The sequence below is a fragment of the Protopterus annectens genome, chromosome 6.part0 (genome assembly GCF_019279795.1).
Source record: "Protopterus annectens isolate FY-2018-M chromosome 6.part0, PAN1.0, whole genome shotgun sequence".
NCBI classification, from domain to species: domain Eukaryota; kingdom Metazoa; phylum Chordata; order Ceratodontiformes; family Protopteridae; genus Protopterus; species Protopterus annectens.
This window is the reverse complement of record NC_056737.1, coordinates 322594279-322613179: the sequence shown is the minus strand read 5'-3', so window position 1 is coordinate 322613179 and position 18901 is coordinate 322594279. Positions and strand designations below refer to the sequence as shown.

Genomic DNA, 18901 nt, shown 5'->3' with positions numbered 1-18901 from the left:
TCTCATAGGTTATGGGTTCTGTGTGATGCCTTATGCTCAGTGTGTCACAAGTAGAGAGTGTAACTTATAAATGTGTTTACATGTACATTTGTGTTTTATTTGGTCTTTTGTCTGTAAGTGCTTGCCTTCATTTCAGTCCACTTGGGGTGGGTGTGGGGACTTTATTGGACAGAAGAGGCAGAATTATTAAACTTGCTTCTTATGGCATAATTTGCAACTGCAAGTTTTATGGTATGTACTGCTGTTTATGCTGTGTTACAATAGTTTACATAATCCTATGTCTGCAGTTACTAATGCGTTTTATGGCATAATTTGCAACTGCAAGTTTTATGGTATGTACTGCTGTTTATGCTGTGTTGCAATAGTTTACATAATCCTATGTCTGCAGTTACTAATGTCCATTTCAAGGCTGGAGGAAGTAACAGAGGGTTACTTGTGGTCTGACTTGCAGGGTTGTGCAGCAGTTTTAAGACTTGCAGTATATTTTCTCACTTTTGCAGTTCATCCTTATAGCTGAGGTGTCACTAGATTTTGCTTTGGCTGAAAATCCTCACAGAATGATATCAGGAGGTATTGTTACTGACCAGTTCTTTTTTTTCCCCCTCTCAGGAGATGGAGGAGCACATGAGGAGTATGCTGCATCACCGGGAACTTGAAAAGCTGAAAGGAAGGTATTCATAATTGATACTGAGTAGAACCTTTTAATTATCAAAATTAAAATTGATGATTTAATAATAAGTTTATTTTCTTGAACAAAAACATCTGCTGAATTTCTGGCATGGCTTAAATTTGCATGGCCTGCAGTCATCTGTGATCTAAACAAGTACATGTTTTTTATGGTGTTTGTGGCTCGTCATCCTCTGCTTTGACAGCACTCTTTATTCTTGACGTCCCCCTTTTAAAAAAAAGTAATTCCATCTGACTTTTAGTCCACAAATTCCTATGCAAGATACATTTTAAGATTAGCTCTGCTTAATTGGGGGTATTAAAAAGATACTAGAAAATGGAAGCTCTTGTTTTAGTGATATGGATAGTAAGATACAAACACTGAAAATATTTTTAGCCCATTCAATCTTATGTACAAGTCAGGCATATTTTTACCAAACAGAGAAAAAGTTGTGCCTCAAGGATGGAACTCCATTGAGATGTGCAGCATCATGCAATTTGTATTGTACTTTTACAATGTATGTCTATAGTCTGTCAGTGTTAATGGGGGAAGAAATTGAATGTGTCAAAGGGCTCATGTGGGAGGTGATGCCTTGTACACTTTATGGCCTATCCCCCAACCTTCCTTTGTTAATGTTTTATGTAGAGTGGCCTTAGACTGGCCTAATGGAGGAGTGGCCATGCAGCTTAATAGATAGGGAGCCTGAGTTCACTCCAGACATTTTCAGGTTTTATTACTGCCATGGTTGTCAGAAAAATGACCAGTTTTTAGCATGCCAGTTAGTGCAGAGGATTGAGACTGTTAGCTGTTAACAAGCTGCTTCCATTGTCAAGGGCTTTGTTCTGTCATCCTCTGTTGCTTCCTGTGCGACTCTGAACAAGTCATTTCACAAGACAGCGGTTTAGGGCAATTGAGAGTTTGGGTTAGATTCTTCACTGGTTTCCTTGACTGCATACCTGTGAATTTTTAACTTGAATAGAGGCCTATATGTTTATAATATACCCCCCCCCCAAAAAAAAAGAAAAAAAAGCACTGAGCCTTTGCTTTATTTTGGTCAGCCGAGGTAGCACAGATGGAAACCCTGCAGCCTGGTTTTAGGTGGTATCACAATGTTGTAAACCTTTTGCAGCCTTAGTCCTTCTGGAAAATGGAGTGTATAGTGCTGTAAGTGTATAAGAATGCATTTGCCTTCCTGTCTTCCCAGCAGGCTGTGTCACTGTATCTGCATTTCTCAGTCTTCTCTTAAGGAAGAACAGCTGCTGCTGGGGGGGTACTGGAAGAAGTATAGCCACTGTGTTTTTAGAGGGCCTGGTATTTTGAGTTCCTCCCTCCCCTCAGCTTAAGCATGTCTGGATCTAGCTTGATATTTAATGAATGGAATTTGTCCTTTTAAAAGTTTTTGGAAATGTTTGCTAATTTTGTAAGTACTGCTTTTATTAGTCTGATGTCATTACCCCATATTACCTGAATGCTGATTAGAAAAGTGTATTTTAACTGCTTTGTTCTATTTAGGACAAAATTTTAGTTTTTTATGTAGAAGACATTTCTTTTAGGATATAATGGAGGCAAGATTAAAGCCTTTGGGGAAAAAGAACCTTGTAGAAACTTTAATGCTTGAGTAATCATGAATGGAATACATAGGGGGGCGTACATGTGCAAATTAGAGTGGATGGAGTTGTACAAAGCCTCACAGTGTGTTTGAGAGTTAAAGTGGATGGAGTACTATGTGATCTTGACAGCGTGAATGAATTACAATGAATAGAATTCTACTTGACCTTACAGGGTGTATGAGTGATTTACAATGGATGGATTTCTCCACAGCCTTACGGTATGTATGAGCAAATTAACACTGGATGGAGTTCTGCTTGTAGTACAGAATGAGGGAGTGAATTAGAACAAATGGCACCCAAGGGGGTTTGGTGTGTGTTTGAGTGAGCCACATTGATGGAATGCTGATACCTTAAGGATCTGGCAAAATGGTAATTTGGTGGTGGTCTCTACACAGTAGTATACAATGCCATTCACCATTAATGTAGTATAAAATGCCGTGCACCATTAATGTAGATTAGTGAAAGAGGTTTGTTCATAGGTTCATAGTTTCATAAATAAGTACTAGGCTATCTGCCCGAGGGCATTTATAAGCCTAGTCAGAGTGTGTTAGCTTTCACCGCTCCATTGATTGATTAATTAACTGAGCCTCTGTCAAGAAGAGCCATTGAAGTGATCCCAGGGGTTTATTTTCTGTTACCCATCCACTCGTCAAGGATTCTCTTGAAGAGTGTTAGTGAGGGGCTCTGCGTAATTAGTTAGGAATTTTGTTCCAAAGCATGGGGAGTCTCTGTGACAGGAATCTATCCCTCCAGCCTGTTCTATTTATTGTTGTGGCGAGGTTTAGCTCACTAGAGCGAGTGGCTCGCAGTGACTTGGATTTCTTTAGGTGGAGTTATGTCCATCAATTCTGAGTTGGACATGGCTTTGTAAGCCAGGCAGAACTCACCTCTGAGTAAGCGATATGCCATGGAGTACAGCCGGAGTTTTTCCAGTCGGGCTGCATAGGACATATATTTGAAGCCAGTGAACCTCTTGGTGAGGTACTTTTGTGGTCTTTCCAGCTGTTGGAAGTGTCTTGTGAGGTCCATCCCAAATGGGGCATTGTACTGATGGGTCTGATGAGTGACGAATACAGGGGCACTATAACCTCTTTATTTCTAAATGTGAACCCTTTAATAATTAGATGGTCTACATAGAAGGATTTCCTAACTACTTTGGCAATATGATTGTCGAAGGAGAGATTATTATCTACCTGGGACCCCAGATCTCTTATTACCTCTTCTGTATTAAGGGGGCTGCCACCTATGTGGTAATTCATGTGTGTTTTGTTTTTCCCAAACGGGATGACTATGCATTTTTTGGCATTTAGCTTGAGAGCCATGACTTTGACATCAGGTGTCCATCTCAGTAAGGCCCTTTTGGAGAATGTCCTTGTCAGCCGGAGAGTTAATTATGGCTCCCAGTTTGCAGTCATCGGCGAACTTGGTTAGCCCATAGTCCTTTTGTGTTTGCCTGTACTTCTGAGAAGTGTATGCCGAACAGTAGGGGTCCCAGGACCGAGCCTTGGTGGACACCACTTGTGACTGGTTTAGAGTCGGACCTGGAGCTCGCTGTTCTTATCGTGTGAGTTCTATCTGTAAGCCAGTTGGCAACCCATAACGTGATGTAGGGGTTTATGTTCAGGCTGGTGAGTTTTTCTATAATTCCCGAGGGGGAATGGTGTCAAAAGCCTTGGCGAGGTCAAGGTAGGCTGTGTGAACCACCTTCCCCTCATCTATGGCCTTGGTGACCGTCTCGAAGAAGTCAAACAGGTTCAGTAGGCATGATGTGGCTTTAACAAAGCCGAACTGGGTCGGGTCAAGTGTTTGGAGGTTCCCAATGTCTTTGTTAATGAGTTCCATCATGATGCGCTCCATAGCCTTGCAGACCAGGCTAGTCAGGCTTATGGGGCGATAGTTACCAGGGTCAGTTGTGGCCCCTCCTTTGTGGAGCGGAATAAACGTTGCTGTGCGCCATTCTATGGGCACGTAGCCTTGTGGAGAGGCTGAGGTTGAACAGTGTGTTTAGATGGGGGTTTAGTTCGTTCTGTAGTTCGTGCAAGACACAGTCTGGGACATCATCTGGCCCCATTGACGCTGTGCTTTTGGCCTTTGAAAGGCCTGTTTTCACCTGTGCGTCTGTGATTTCCGGGACACTACACTTTTCCGGTATTGTTGTGGGCCCTTTTTGGGGGTGAGAGGGGGCTGAAGTTTGCACTGAATCTATCTGCCAGGATGTTGGCAATATCAGTAGGTTTAGTATATTTTGTGCTATTTTGCACTAGCTCAGAGCATATCTGTGAGTTGCCACTTAGATTGTTGACATAGCTAAAGAAGGCTTTTTGGTTATCTTTCGAATCCTTGGCTATTTTTCTTTCGAAGTTAGCCTTGAATGATTTTATGAGGAACCTTAGTTTCTTACTGATACTAATCAGGGAGGTCTTCCCTTCTTGGGATTTGCTTTTTTTCTGAACTAGTTTCCTCCTCCTATTGTATAGCCTGTTTATGGCAGGGGTCCACCCGACTGGTTTCCTTCTCTTAGGGGAGTGAGTCTTGGTTTTGCTAAGGATGGCACAATCCATGCATCCTTGTAGGTGCTCATAGAGTGCATTTGTTAAGGTTCCTGCATCTTAGCCCACTGTTATCCTTTAGCGTGGGGGCTGTGAAACTTACCACCTCTGTCTTAAGTAAGGTGAAGTTTGCTATAGAAAAGTTTTTCACTGTAGTTTCCTTGGTTGGGGGTGGTGGTGTGGTGTGGACATCCAGAGTGATTAGTTTATAGTCTGAGCTAACCAGTGACGTGTTGACCTCCAGGATTTTTCTTTTGGGGAAACCTTGCATGAGATGAGGGAACATTTTCATTGGGAAGGACAGGAATATTCTGCTTCCAAAAAGAGGCTTAGAGAATTTCTTCTTCTTCCTCAGCATAGGCCTTTAGCTATCCCTCCTGTTTTGGACATTGTGGATGATGCTTTTTCTGAGGCTAATTTGAATCCTGATTCCATGCCTCCTGCTCCTTCTAAGCCTGATAGATTTTATAGGGTTCCTGACTCTCATTTATTTCTTTTTAAAAATCCTTCTGCAGACCCTGAAATTATTTCTCAGGGTTCTAAGGCTGCTAAGGTTGCTACTTCTAAAAATCCAATTCCCTCTGAGAAGGATTCTCGTGCTTTTGATAGGTGGGGCAAAAAGGTATATACTTCTGCTACCCTTTCTGTAAGGGCATTGAATTGCCAGTTTCATATGTTTAAATACCAGCAATTTCTTTTGTCTGTTGTAAAGCAAAAGCTTGCTTCCGTACCTGCTTGTGCAGAGGATAAGGAACTTCAGGATGTTTTGCATGCTACTGAACAGGTTAACAAGCATAGTTTACATTGTGGTTTTGATGCCTTGGATGCTTCCTGCAGGGCTGCTGCCTCTGGTACTGTGATTAGGAGACATGCCTGGCTTCGTGAACAAAGTTTGCCTGAACAGGTTAAGGCCAAATTATTAGATGCCCCTGTTCAACATGATGTTCTTTTTGGGAAGTTGTTAAAAAGATGGAAGAAAAGGCAAAGTCCATGCAGACTGTAAAAGATTTCTTACAGGTTCAGCCTCCTAGATTTTCCAGGAATTGGCCCACTAAAAATTGGTCCTTTCCCATGTCTGACAGGCCTCAAAGGGGAAGATATAGACGATCCAGAGGCCGTGGTCAAGCCAAGGCCTCGTACAGATCTAGACAATGGACTGCTTCTTCACCTAGGAGGGGAGAAGACCGATCCCAATCTCAAAGAAAACAGACTCAATAACTCTCTCGGTTGGGCTTCAGGACCTCTTTACCTGGACGCCCCTCTCGGAGGAAAACTGTCTCTTTTTTACAGGAATTGGACTCATATTACCCAGGACAAATGGGTATTGGATGTGATTTTAAAAGGTTACAAGTTCCACTTTCACACTTTGCCAAGGACTCACGGTTGGCCAGATCTGCCAAAACTTCAATGGTCAGAGGCCTTAACTCAAGTGGATGCTCTTCTGGCCATGAGAGCCATAGAGACTGTTCCACTCTTGGAAATGGGAAAAGGATTTTATTCAAGGCTGTTTCTGGTTCCCAGAAAACAAAACTCTTGGAGACCTATTCTAGACCTTTCTGTGTTAAACACCTTTTGGGAAATTCCAAAGTTCAAGATGCTCACTCTGCAACAGTTACTTCCAGTGCTCCCTCAGGACGCCTGGATGGTGACATTGGACTTCAAGGAAGCCTATTTGCATATCCCTATCAGACAAGAACGCAGGAAATTCCTCAGGTTCAAGGCAGGTTTGAGGCACTTTCAATTCTCTGTTCTGCCCTTTGGTTTATCTACTGCGCCCAGAGTCTTCACCAAGTGCCTGGCACCAGTAGTGGCTTACTGCAGACTTCAGGGGATTCAGATTTACCCCTATTTGGACGACTGCCTTATTCAGGCAGACAGCAAAGATCTTCTGCTTCAACACCTAGACTTCGTTCAACGTCTTCTCCTCTTACTGGGATTCTCAGTGAACATAAAAAAGTCACATTTAATCCCTTCTCAACAAATGGTATTCTTGGGAGCCCTCTTAAACACAACCTTACAAAGGGCCTACCTCACTCCAGAAAAACAAACTCAGCTGGCTTCTACTTTCAACACCTTGGCAACTCTATCTCAGCTCACTGCAAGGAAATTCCTGCAGGCTCTGGGCTACATGGCTTCCTGCATTCTGTTGATTCCAAACGCAAGGCTTCACATGAGAAAGCTTCAATGGTATCTGAAACGTGTATGGTCACAGCATTATCACGATCTGGGTATTCTGATTCCTCTGATCCCCTGCCTCCAGAAGGAATTCCTCTGGTGGTCCAGGGCATGCATTTTGAACGAAGGAAAACCTTTTCGTCTCACTCAACCTACTCAAATCCTAACCACGGATGCCTCGGATTATGCTTGGGGAGCACATTTTCTAGACAATTGCCAGCAAGGAACCTGGACAAAGGACCATCTTCACTGGCACATCAATCTGAAGGAGATGTTGGCAGTTCAAAATGCCCTTTTGGCCCTCAAGCACCTTTTACAACCAGGGCCTCTGCTAATTCGCACAGACAACACCACGGTCATGTGGTACATCAACAAGCAGGGGGGATCTCATTCTTACCCCCTTTGCAGACTGGCTATGAGTTTATGGGACACAGCTCTAAATTTGAATCTGCATCTCCAGGCTCAATTCATTCCAGGGAAACAAAATCTTTTAGCAGACAGCCTGAGCAGAAACATTTCAGATCCTCATGAATGGATGCAAGACACCAACTTGTTCAAAAGGATTACTGTAGTTTGGGGATGTCCCCAGATAGATCTGTTCGCATCCCATCTCAAACATCAGCTGCCTCGCTTTTGCACCAGGTCCTTCCACAAAACAGCATGGAGAGTGGATGCCCTGTCTTTCAGTTGGAGAAGTCTGTCTGCATATGCCTTCCCTCCTCTTCCTCTACTGCCTCGGGTACTACTGAAGATAAAGCAGGACAAGCCCTAGTTCCTCATCTTGATTGCTCCAAATTGGCCTCGACAGTTTTGGTATCCGACTCTAAAACTCCTGTTCTCGGGGCCTCCTTGGATTCTTCCACTGAACCCTTCACTTCTGTCCCAGCATCAGGGTCAGTTGCTACATTCCAACCTCAAGACCCTTTGCTTGGCAGCTTGGCTCTTCAAAGGAATTTGATTGCCTCTAGTCTTCCCAAACAAGTCTTGGATGTTCTTTTGGAAGCTAGACGGCCTAGCACTAGGAAATCTTATGCCTCTAAATGGAAGAGGTTTTCTATTTGGATGCAGGACCGAGGTTCTGATCCTCAGGTTCCTGATCTCTCCTCTATTTTGCTTTACCTTTCGGAGCTTTTATCTAAGGGACTTTCATTTTCTTCCATTAAGATTCATGCTTCTGCTATCTCTCGCATTTCAGTTCTGATCCTCCTGTTTTTTCACATCCTTTGGTGAAGCAGTTTTTGAGGGGGGCTAAGAATTTGCGGCCTCCAAGGACCCCTCCGGTCCTTGCCTGGGATCTTAATTATGTTTTAGAAAAACTTACTTTGCCTCCTTTTGAGCCTGCTGCATCTTCAGATATTAAGTTTCTATCTTGGAAGACTGTTCTTTTGTTAGCTTTGACCTCTGCCAGAAGGGTCTCAGAGTTGCAAGCTCTTATGGCTGTGGAACCTTACCTTATTTTCCATCAGGACAGAGTATCCTTGAGGACCAATCCTACTTTCATGCCTAAGGTGATTTCAAAGTGGCCTTGAATCAGACAATTCACCTTCCTACTTTCTTTCCAAATCCTCAAAATAAAGGGGACAGGATTTTGCATTCATTGGATGTGCACAGGCAGTTAAGATTTTACTTGGACAAGACTAAAGATTTCAGAAAGTCTAACCAACTGTTTGTTTCCTTTGCCTCCAGTTCACTTGGAAAACCTATTTCTAAACAAACCATTTCCAAATGGATTGCTTATGGGATCAGATTTTGTTACACTCATCATGGTAAACAGTTTCCTGGAACCATTAGAAGTCATTCTACTAGAGCAGCTGCTACTTCTACAGCTTTTCTCAGAGGAGTACCTACCAAGGATATCTTGGAAGCTGCCACTTGGAGTTCAGTGCATACTTTTTCCAAGCACTACAATCTCCCCTTGTTTTCTAAGTCTAGGGCAGGCTTTGCCTCTGCTGTCTTGCAGGGTATTCTTGCCTCCCCTTCTTCTATCTAAATCCTCCTCCCTCTCTACACTGCTTTGGGATTCCACCCTACAGTTATGACTGCAACAGTGAAACACAAAGAACATAGTACAGTTGTGTACACCTACCATAAATGTAGATGTTCGAGTGTCTTCACTGTTGCAGTCGGGGTTTCCCTCCCTCCTATCCCCTCTTTTCCTTTTTGTGGTGTATTTGTGTTTCCTTTGTTGGATTCATTTTTGATTTATTGGAGGTATTCTGACATCTAGGGCAAGAAAGGCTGGAGAAGATGGCGTCGGCTGAGGGCTATGTACCAAGGCGTACTGACATCAGGATACTAGCTTTTACAGCCGACGCCGGACCCAGACTTTGGGATTCTGGCCGACCTCGGGCTGCCTGCCGGCAGGAGCACCCTACAGTTATGACTGCAACAGTGAAGACACTCGAACATCTACATTTATGGTAGGTGTACACAACTGTACTTTCTCCATACTGCGGAGTGCTTCAAGTGCATGCATTTTGAGATTTAAACTCCTGGCGTTGAGTAGCATAACCCTCATTTTTTTTATTTGTGCCGTTTACGGAAGTGGGTTTGACTTTTGAGCCTTGCCTAAAAAAGGCAGTATGGGGGCAGCAAGAGCCTTGGCCAGTATTCGAAAGCCTAGGGGTGGCAAGTGCAAGCCGTCTCTTGCGAAGTAATGAGGCTTGTCGAGCATGTTGTCTTAGGCTGACAGACACTGGATCCCCTTTGAATGACACCAGAAGCTTAGCCAGTTGTTGAAATTGATTGTTTTTTCTTTATACTGCAGTACCATTCTTGGTGAGGGCAGGATGCTTCTCAGGGTCAGGGTCATACCCGCCGGGGATACATGATCAGAGAGCTCTTCCATGTCTCTCTTCATGTAGTCCAGGGAGGTACGTCTCAGGTCATTCACACCAACATGAACAATGACAGATTCATATTTGTACTTGTTCTGGAGTGGACCTGAGTGCTTGTGTTATGTGGCGGATTCTGGCTCCTGACAGGCAGCTAACAGTAACCTTCTCCTTGTCCAGCCTAGTGAGTGGGATGTCAGTGTGCCTAACTATGGAGTTGCATATTACTAGTGTGTTAGGCATGTTATTTCGCCTTAAGGGCTGTGATTGTGCGGCACACTGATTTTATCTTTTATGTGTTGTCTGGTTTGTGATGGGAGGTGCAGGTTTTTTGGTTGTCTGCTTTGTAGGTCTCTGATGCTTTTGCAGGTTTTTATTTAGAGCCTCCGAGTATGATTTCTTGTACTTATGTGTATTTTTTTCCAGTGCTAGTTTCGTATGTCTGTGTGAGGCTGGAGGTGTTGATAGTCATATAATTTCATGTCTCGTATATGTTAATGTTTTGTGGTAGGAGGAGAGGGTTGTCTGTGTACATGAGGCAGTTGTAACATTGCCTCAGGATACCCAGGTTCACCAGATGGACTGGAGAGTATACCGGAAATTGCCCTTTGGTCATGCCTGAATAGTAGGGTGAGCTGCTTAGTCGCTTGGTTGGTGAGGGATGAATAATGAGCCTTGCTCTGCTGGGCAATCAAGTGTCGGGGTATATTAGTGTTTGCTTTTAGGTCTGAGCAAGTGCTGGACTGTAGGATGCTTAAGTGTTTGGGTTGAGAGTTTAGACTACTTACAAGGGAAAAACTGAAGAGGAGACTTGGTGGAGCCGGCAATAATTTAGCCTTGGCTAACGGGCGCTGCCTGGACGCGCAAAACCGTGCAAACGCAGGTTTTACAGCAGGGAAATGAAAGAGAGAGAAATTAGCCTAAAATGGCCTATAAACTACAAACTTCTGGGCTGGAACCACTCCTCCAGGTACAGGTGGCTGCTCAACGCTCCCTCTCTCACAGGTGGACAGAGAATCTTCCTTATATCCAAGTAAGGTATGGGCAACTCAGAAACTTGTAACACAGCCCTGAATGCAGCACTAGCCTGAAAACGGGACTATACTAGCTTAGAAAGATGAGAAACAAGAAAACATTTTTTTTTTTTGAAAAGATAAGGCAAGAACAGTAAAAAATACACTTAAAACAGCTTTAAATGACTACAAACAGTAAAAAATAAACTTAAAACCGCTTTAGATGACTACAAGCAGTCAGAAAAGGCTTTTAAAACAAATTACCCAATTAACCAGTAAAAAAAAAATCTCAAAACTGAGCCCTGTTCCTGTAGTCTTCAATCAGACAAGTTCTAACTGCACACTCCTGCCACTGGGGTGCAGGGAACCTTCTCCAAAAAGAAGGCCTGGATTAGTGCTCAAGTTATACAAACAAAGCTAGATTCAGCAGGCCTGGATCTAGTCTATGCTGCAGCAAACAAGGTGCACCAATTTCACTAAGAAACAGTTCAAATATGCCGGCACTATAAACCTTTAACCAGAAATTCCCAGCTCAGGAGGGCAGAGTCCAGCCTCTCCACCCACAAGAGTGCAGACCACAAACCTTCTTAATGTAAAATTACTGGCCTGAAGCCCAAGTGCTTAAACCAGAACTAATACACTTTTAGAATCACCCTTCAATCAGCAGTTCCCAACTTAGAAGGATGTAAGCTACCTGTCCTGCCAGAACAGTGCAGACCACAAGCCTTCTTAATGTAAAACAACTGGTCTGAAGCCCAAGTGCTTAAACCAAAAGGCTTAGAATGATAGTTACACCAGGCAGTAATAAATACAATTGAGTACTTTTAAGATGACGCAAAAGCAAAATAAAGTAGGAAGAAACACAAATACAGTGAGAGCAGATGAATGAAGTGCATTTTTTTTTTGGAGTGAGCAAATGAGGTGGGCTCAGGAGGAATATCCAAATGCAAATTTACAAGAGGGGTGGGCAGTTTCAAAGCCACCAAGATTAACATAAGCAGGGTGGGTGGGTGGGTGGGGCGCTAACTGAAAAAACAGAGCCACAACTTCCAGCTAGATAGTATTCAATGCAACACAAATGAATCAATTTAATGGCTGTATTATTTGAAAAAAGTGCAGGTAAAGATTTACTTAAATTCACTTATACGTCCAGCTGACTGCAGGTAGGTCTTAGCCATCCAAATCTCAAGAGTTTAGGAAATGGAAAGGAAACAAATGCCTTGGCTAAACATATCTTGGAATTTAGTGATCATACTTTTAAGTTTTTTATTATTGAAGTATTAGAATATAGGGCCAGGGGGATCCTTGGAATCTTCTTTTAGAAAAATAAGAAACATTATGGCAAATCAGGACCAATGCATCAGAATGGCCAGGGTTGAATGAATCCCTGTCTAGGGCATGCTTTTTTAAGGCTAAAAGCTTTGGAGAGATAGTTGAATGTATATATGTATATTTTTTAAAAAAAAATGTTTAATTATTTTTTAATTTTTATTATGTGAATGGTTATAGTGAATTTGTATTACTGTCTCTTTAAAAAGAATGATAATGGCTCTGTGTTAAACAGTGACCTTCATTGGTTATTTTATTGGAGGCGTGGCTGTAGTTGACTTTAAAATCTCTATAAAAAAATGTGATGTTATTTTGAGGAAGTTTCTGACTAGACAGAGACGAAAGCGCTTAAGCTATTGTTATTCATTCATAAGGAAAGTTGTTTTTTATCCACAAAGACATCTGGATTGTGGATATTTTAACAGAGTTTTTTGTGTTCGTGCACAAGGACCAGTATTGGTATTGTGTGTATTTGCTTTTAAACTGTTATTTGACTTTGGATTACATTTTTGAGTGTTGAGTTTACCTTCAGCGTCCTGCCTTTTTCATCAGTTTAACCGTGTTCTCTGTGATTGCCTGTGGAAAGCTAATACCTCACAGAGATTTTCATTCTTACTGCGTCACCTGTTTAGGCCCAGACCATGACGTTCCTGTCTGTAGATTTTGTGTCTTGTTTAACACCCGAACCATTTGTCGTCCGGCTATCTTTGTCGCTAAATTCTTTTGCTTTCGTTCTCCGTATTCTGAAATGGCTGCAGTAAAACATCCGACTACCGATCTTTAGAAAAAAATGTAAGGACAAAGACAGAGACCGACCACATAGGCCCGGTACTCAGTGAGGCATCTTCGCAGCCCCTGATACCCACTTCTACAGATTAGCAGGCCTCAGCTGAGACCCATTTGGAGTCTGATATGCCGCGAGATACTCTTCGACTTTGGAAACTGCGGATGTCTCTACCTTGGATGGGTTCAGAGCCGCTGTGCAGGCACCGGCTTCTGTGGGTGTATTCCGATGTTAGTAATAAACTGTCTACTTCGTTTCTGACCAAATCTACCGAGTTTCTCAGGCCAAGCAATGCTTAGAATGGCTGAAGACCTTATAACTTTAATTAGAGGAAGCCAGCCTTCCCCCCTGTAAAGGACAAAGGATTGATTTTCCTTCCGATTCTACAGACCATGAGTCCAATGACTCTGATCCCTCTGATTACCAGGTCATTCACTTATCCACCTCTGAGAATTCAGATGCAGAGGATTCCTTTCTTTCTGCCTCCCCTCCAGAGAACTTTTCTTTTGGTGAAGCCTTGCGTACCTTAAGAGAGCATTTCCGCTGGGAATGCCAGGACTACCCACAGTCCAAAACAGAGATTCCAAGAATTTTTAAACTTGCCTCAACACAGGCCTCTAGCTATACCCCCTGTATTGGCTATTGTAGATGATGTCTTCATGGATTCCAGTCTTACTCTTGATACTTTACCACCAGCTCCTAGAAAGCCTGACGGGTACTACAGAGTACCTGACTCGCACAGATTTCTCTTTAAGAATCCCACTGCGGATCCAGAGACCATTTCCCAGGGACCTAAAGGTATTAAGGCTACTACAGCCAAAAGTCCTACCCCTTCGGACAGTGTTTCCAGAGCTTTAGACAGATGGGGTAAGAAGGTATATCCCTCTGCAACTCTTGCCATAAGGGCTTTAAATTGCCAGTTTCACATGTTGAAGTACCAGTAGCATATTATGGAACTAATTAAACATTAAATGTTGTTGCTTCCAGATTGTGCAGAAAATAAAGATTTACAAGAATTAATGCATTCTGCAAAACAAGTTAGTAAACATATTTTGCAGTGTGGTTTTGATGCCTTAGAAACATCTTGCAGGGTTGCTGTCACAGGGTCTGTACTGAGAAGGCATGCTTGGCTGAAGGAACAAATCTTGCTAGACCATGTCAAAGCAAAATTACTAGATGCTCCATTAAACCAGGAACGTTTGTTTGGCACAAAAGCAGAAGACGTTCTTAAAAAGATGGAGGAAACAGCTAAATCTATGCAATCTGTTAAAGATTTCTTACAGGTACAGCCACCTAGATTCAGTAGGCATTGACCTTCAAAAAACTGGTCCTTTCCAGTCCCCCCCAGGCCTTCTCAGTCCAAACCCAGGGGCAACAGACTACCAAGACTACAGTCTCAGGGTATGCACAGATCTAAGCAATGGAGGGCTCCCACCTCAAAAACAGGGAGTGGTAAGAAACCCCCTTATGGAAAAAGTTTGCAGTGACTTGTCTGTCATCCTTCCCAGCCATGCCCAAGTACATGCACCCCTAGGAGGAAAACTCGCCCTGCATGCAAAAAACTGGATGTTCATTACCCAGGACTGATGGGTCCTAAACATTGTATCCCAAGGATATAGATTCTACTTCCACTCACTGCCAACCCCAAGCACATTGCCAGACCTTCCTCCAAACCAGTGAGAAGAGGCTCTAAAGCAAGTACTTTGTCTTCTCAGTATCAGGGCTATAAAACCTGTTCCAGAAGAGCAAAGGGGACAGTGATGTTCTTCATCTCACATTGCTGCAGTCCTTACTCTTGGGTAGTCCGCTGTCCTCGGTCAGCCCGAATATCAAAGTATAAGGCTGACGTCGGTCAAGGCGCATTTGACTGACATCAGGACGTCAGGGTACAAATGCGCATGATCGACGTCATATCCTCAGTCTTTTTTGCCGCATGGTCCGATGCAGAAGCAGCGTTGCAAGTGCCGTTCGGCGTTCTGAAATTTTTCGAATTCGGAGTTTCAGACCGAGTCAAAGTTGGCTAAGTACCCGTTAGAATATTTTAGTTTTTCTTGCCTCAGTGGTTTACCGGATGTCAGAAAAAGTGAATAACTGTATTTCTTGTGGGAAACAGATACCGCATAGAGATTATCATACTTTGTGTATTCCTTGTTTAGGGCCTGAGCACGACGTTGTTGGGTGTCGCTCTTGTGCTAGATTCAATAAGCGCACCATAAAGAGAAGGTTAGATTGTGCCAGGTTAGTCTTCGGGAAGCGGTGCAATTATAAAATGCCGCGGATGCTCCGGCCGCTTCTTCGAAGAAGCGCAAGGACAAAGCAGCTAAACCTAGGCTAGAAGAACTGTCCGTACCGGACGCCGGTTCTTTAGAGGTGTCGGTGGAGCCGGTGGTTCCGCCTGAGGTTTCTTTGGAGTCCCAGGGAGAGACTTTGTTATTGCAAGATGTGGCCTCTCAGGAGGCAGGTCAGGCTGAAGGGGCTTCTCAGGTTACTATACTCCCCTTCCTAGGGTGGTTAGGCCCTCTCCTTCTGTTTCCAAGGCTTCCCCCAGAGGCAGGCCAGGTTTAGCTTCAGTTGGTGTCACCCCTAGTTCTTCAGGAACTGTGCCCAAGAAGCATATGCTTAAAATGGCAGAAGATTTGATTACTTTGATTAGAGGTTCTTTGCCCCCTCCTGATAAGAGACCTAGGGTGGAACCTGAACTAGGGAGTTTTGAGCAGGCTTCGGATGTTTCAGAGTCTTCGGCTGAAGACATGCAGGAGTATTCTCCTTATTCTGATTCTGATGTGGATGATTCTACTCCTTCTGCTTCTCCTCCTGAGGATTTTTCTTTTACAGAGACTCTTCATTCCATGAGGGAGCATTTTAAGTGGGAAGGTCAGGACTTCTCTGATTCCAGGAAAAGGCTTAGGGGATTTTTGTTTTTACCCCAGCATAGGCCTTTGGCTATTCCTCCTGTTCTGGATGTGGTGGAAGATGTTTTTGCAGAGGCTTCTCTTAATCCTGATTCTTTGCCTCCTGTTCCTGTTAAACCGGATAGGTATTATAGGGTGCCTGAAGCTCACAAGTATCTTTTTAAGAGTCCTAGAGCAGACCCAGAAACTGTTAGTCAGGGGCCTAAAGGTGTTAAGGCTTCTGTTGTCAAAAATCCGGTTCCTCCAGATAAAGAGGCCAGGGCTTTGGATAGATGGGGAAAGAAAGTTTATACTACTTCCACCCTAGCTATGAGGGCTTTGAATTGCCAGTTTCACATGTTGAAATACCAAAACTATCTCCTTTCACAATTGAAGTCTAAGGTAGATGCTCTGGTGGAAGGTATTGAGTGTAAAGAGTTACAAGATTTAGTACATGTTTCTGAACAGGTGGGTAAGCATTCTTTGCAATGTGGTTTTGATGCTGTACAGGCCTCGTCTAGGGTGGCTGCCACTGGGTCAGTTCTTCGCAGGCACGCCTGGCTGAGGGATCAGAATTTATCTGACCATGTTAAGACAAGGATTTTAGATGCTCCTTTACAATCTGATATGTTGTTTGGCTCTCCTGTTGAGGCAGTCTTAAAGAAAATGGAAGACAAGGCTAAGTCTATGCAGACTGTTAAAGATTTTTTGCAGGTTCAGCCTCCGAAGTTTAGTAGAAATTGGCCTACCAAGGGGTGGACGTATCCTTCTTATGATTCCCAGTCTAGCGGTAGGTCTAGACGTGGTAGGGGCAGAGCTCAGGGCTCTTTTAGGCCTAGAACAGGGAGTTCACCTGCACAGTCTTCGGATGAGGGCAGGGGTCAGTCCTTTCGTAAGCAGACCCAATGACTTACCTTTTCAGCTGCCAGAGCCTTCTCGTCTGGCAGCACCTTTGGGAGGAAGGTTGGCACTTTTCAAGGAAAATTGGAGCTTAATTACCCAAGACAGATGGGTATTGGATATCATACACCACGGTTACAGGTTTTATTTCCATACCTTGCCTCCTTTCAAAGGCATGCCAGACGTTCCTCCTCAGCAAAAAATAGAGGCTCACAAGCAAATTTCTCTGTTACTTCAAATAGGGGCCATACAGCCGGTCCCTATGCCAGAAGTGGGCCTAGGATTTTATTCTCGCCTGTTCCTAGTACCAAAGAAAGGGAACACGTGGAGACCAATTTTGGATTTATCTACCCTCAACACTTATCTGGACATTCCCAAGTTCAAAATGTTGACGTTACAACAGCTTTTACCTCTGCTGGGCAAAGATCATTGGATGGTAACTTTGGATCTCAAGGAGGCTTACCTTCATGTTCCTATCAGACTGAGTTGCAGGAAGTATCTGCTTTTCGAGCTGGGAATTCTCATTATCAGTTCTCTGCATTGCCCTTTGGCTTATCTACTGCGCCCAGAGTGTTCACGAAAGTTCTGGCTCCAGTGATAGCTTTCCTCAGGCTAAAAGGAATACAGATCTATCCTTATTTGGACGATTGCCTGATTCTGGCTCAAGGAAGGACGAGCTTCTTCATCAGTTGGAATATGTGATAGCAGTGCTAAGATGCCTGGGGTATTCTGTGAACGAAATAAAGTCCAGTCTAGTACCCTCTCAGGACATGTGCTTTCTGGGTGTAAGACTGAATACAGCATCCCAGATGGCCTTTTGACCCCGGACAAACAAAATAATCTTTCCCTTTACTTTCATCAATTGTCTCATCAGTCCAGGCTGACTGCAAGGACAGTCCTTCAAGCCTTGGGGTTCATGGCATCTTGTATTCTGGTGCTTCCCAATGCCAAACTGCATATGAGGAAGTTACAATGGTATCTCAAAATGTATGGACACAGCACTGCCAGGATCTGGACACTGTCATTCAAATAATACCTTGCATTCAAAAGGAATTGTTGTGGTGGGCTCAGGAATGTCACCTAAACAAGGGACTCTCTGTGACCCGGCCAGAGGCGAGTCAGATTCTAACGACAGATGCCTCAGACAAAGCTTGGGAGCTCATCTGAATGGAAAGTGGATACAAGACAAGTGGCCTGCCAGACTACTACATCTACATATCAACCTGAAGGAGATGTTAGCAGTCCAGTTTGCATTAATAGCTTTCAAGGATTTACTTCTTCCAGGGCAGGTGTTGATTCTAACAGACAACACAACTGTCATGTGGTACATCAACAAGCAAGGGGAACATTCTTATCCTCTATGCAGGCAAGCAATGATTTTGTGGGAGACTGCTCTCAGTTTACAGCTAAATCTTCAGGCAAGGTTTCTGCCGGAGCACAGAACTCCTTAGCAGATGTGTTAAGCAGACGAATTATGGATCCCCACGAGTGGAAATTGGATCCTCATGTATTTCAGAAATTGACAGTGTCATGGGGAACTCCAGACATAGATCTGTTCGCTTCTCCACTAAACCACCAGCTGCCAAAGTTTTGCACAAAAGGTTTCATCCCACAGCTTGGAAAGTGGATGCTCTTTCTTTCAATTGGAGCAATCTTCATGTGTATGCCTTTCCACCTCTGCCTCTCCTCCCAAAGGTACTACTAAAGGCCAGACAGGACAAGCCAAGGATGATTTTGATAGCTCCAGATTTGCCTCGACAGCATTGGTACCCATTACTGAGAAGCCTGGTACGGGAGCCTCCATGGCCTTTGCCTTCGATTCCACACCTGTTGTCTCAGGAGGACAGTCATTTGCTCAATGTCAAGCTTCATTCTCTTCACCTAACAGCCTGGCATATTCTGTTTTGAACCATAGTGGGTCTCAGCTTCCACAGCAAGTTTTGAATGTTATTTTGGAAGCAAGACGGCCTAGTACAAGGAAAGTGTACGCAGATAAATGGAAGAGATTTTTGTTTTGGAGTGCAGCAAAGGATTTTGATGTTTCTGAGCCTAATTTGAGTGTGGCTCTTCAATATCTTACTGAGTTACTGGACAAAGGTTTGTCCTTCTCTTCTATTAAGGTTCATGCTGCAGCAATTTCGGCTCACTA

The 18901-nt window shown here is 43.6% G+C and overlaps 1 protein-coding gene across 1 annotated transcript in view; it reads left to right on the top strand.

Annotated features, from left to right (window-relative positions):
• The window catches only part of ZNF106 (zinc finger protein 106), a 2006671-nt gene that overhangs the window by 175374 nt on the left and 1812396 nt on the right, over window positions 1-18901 (top strand). The window contains exon 3 of the mRNA XM_044074076.1: window positions 610-671. Coding sequence (XP_043930011.1) covers window positions 610-671 — 62 coding nt within the window. The remainder of the gene's footprint in view (window positions 1-609; window positions 672-18901) is intronic.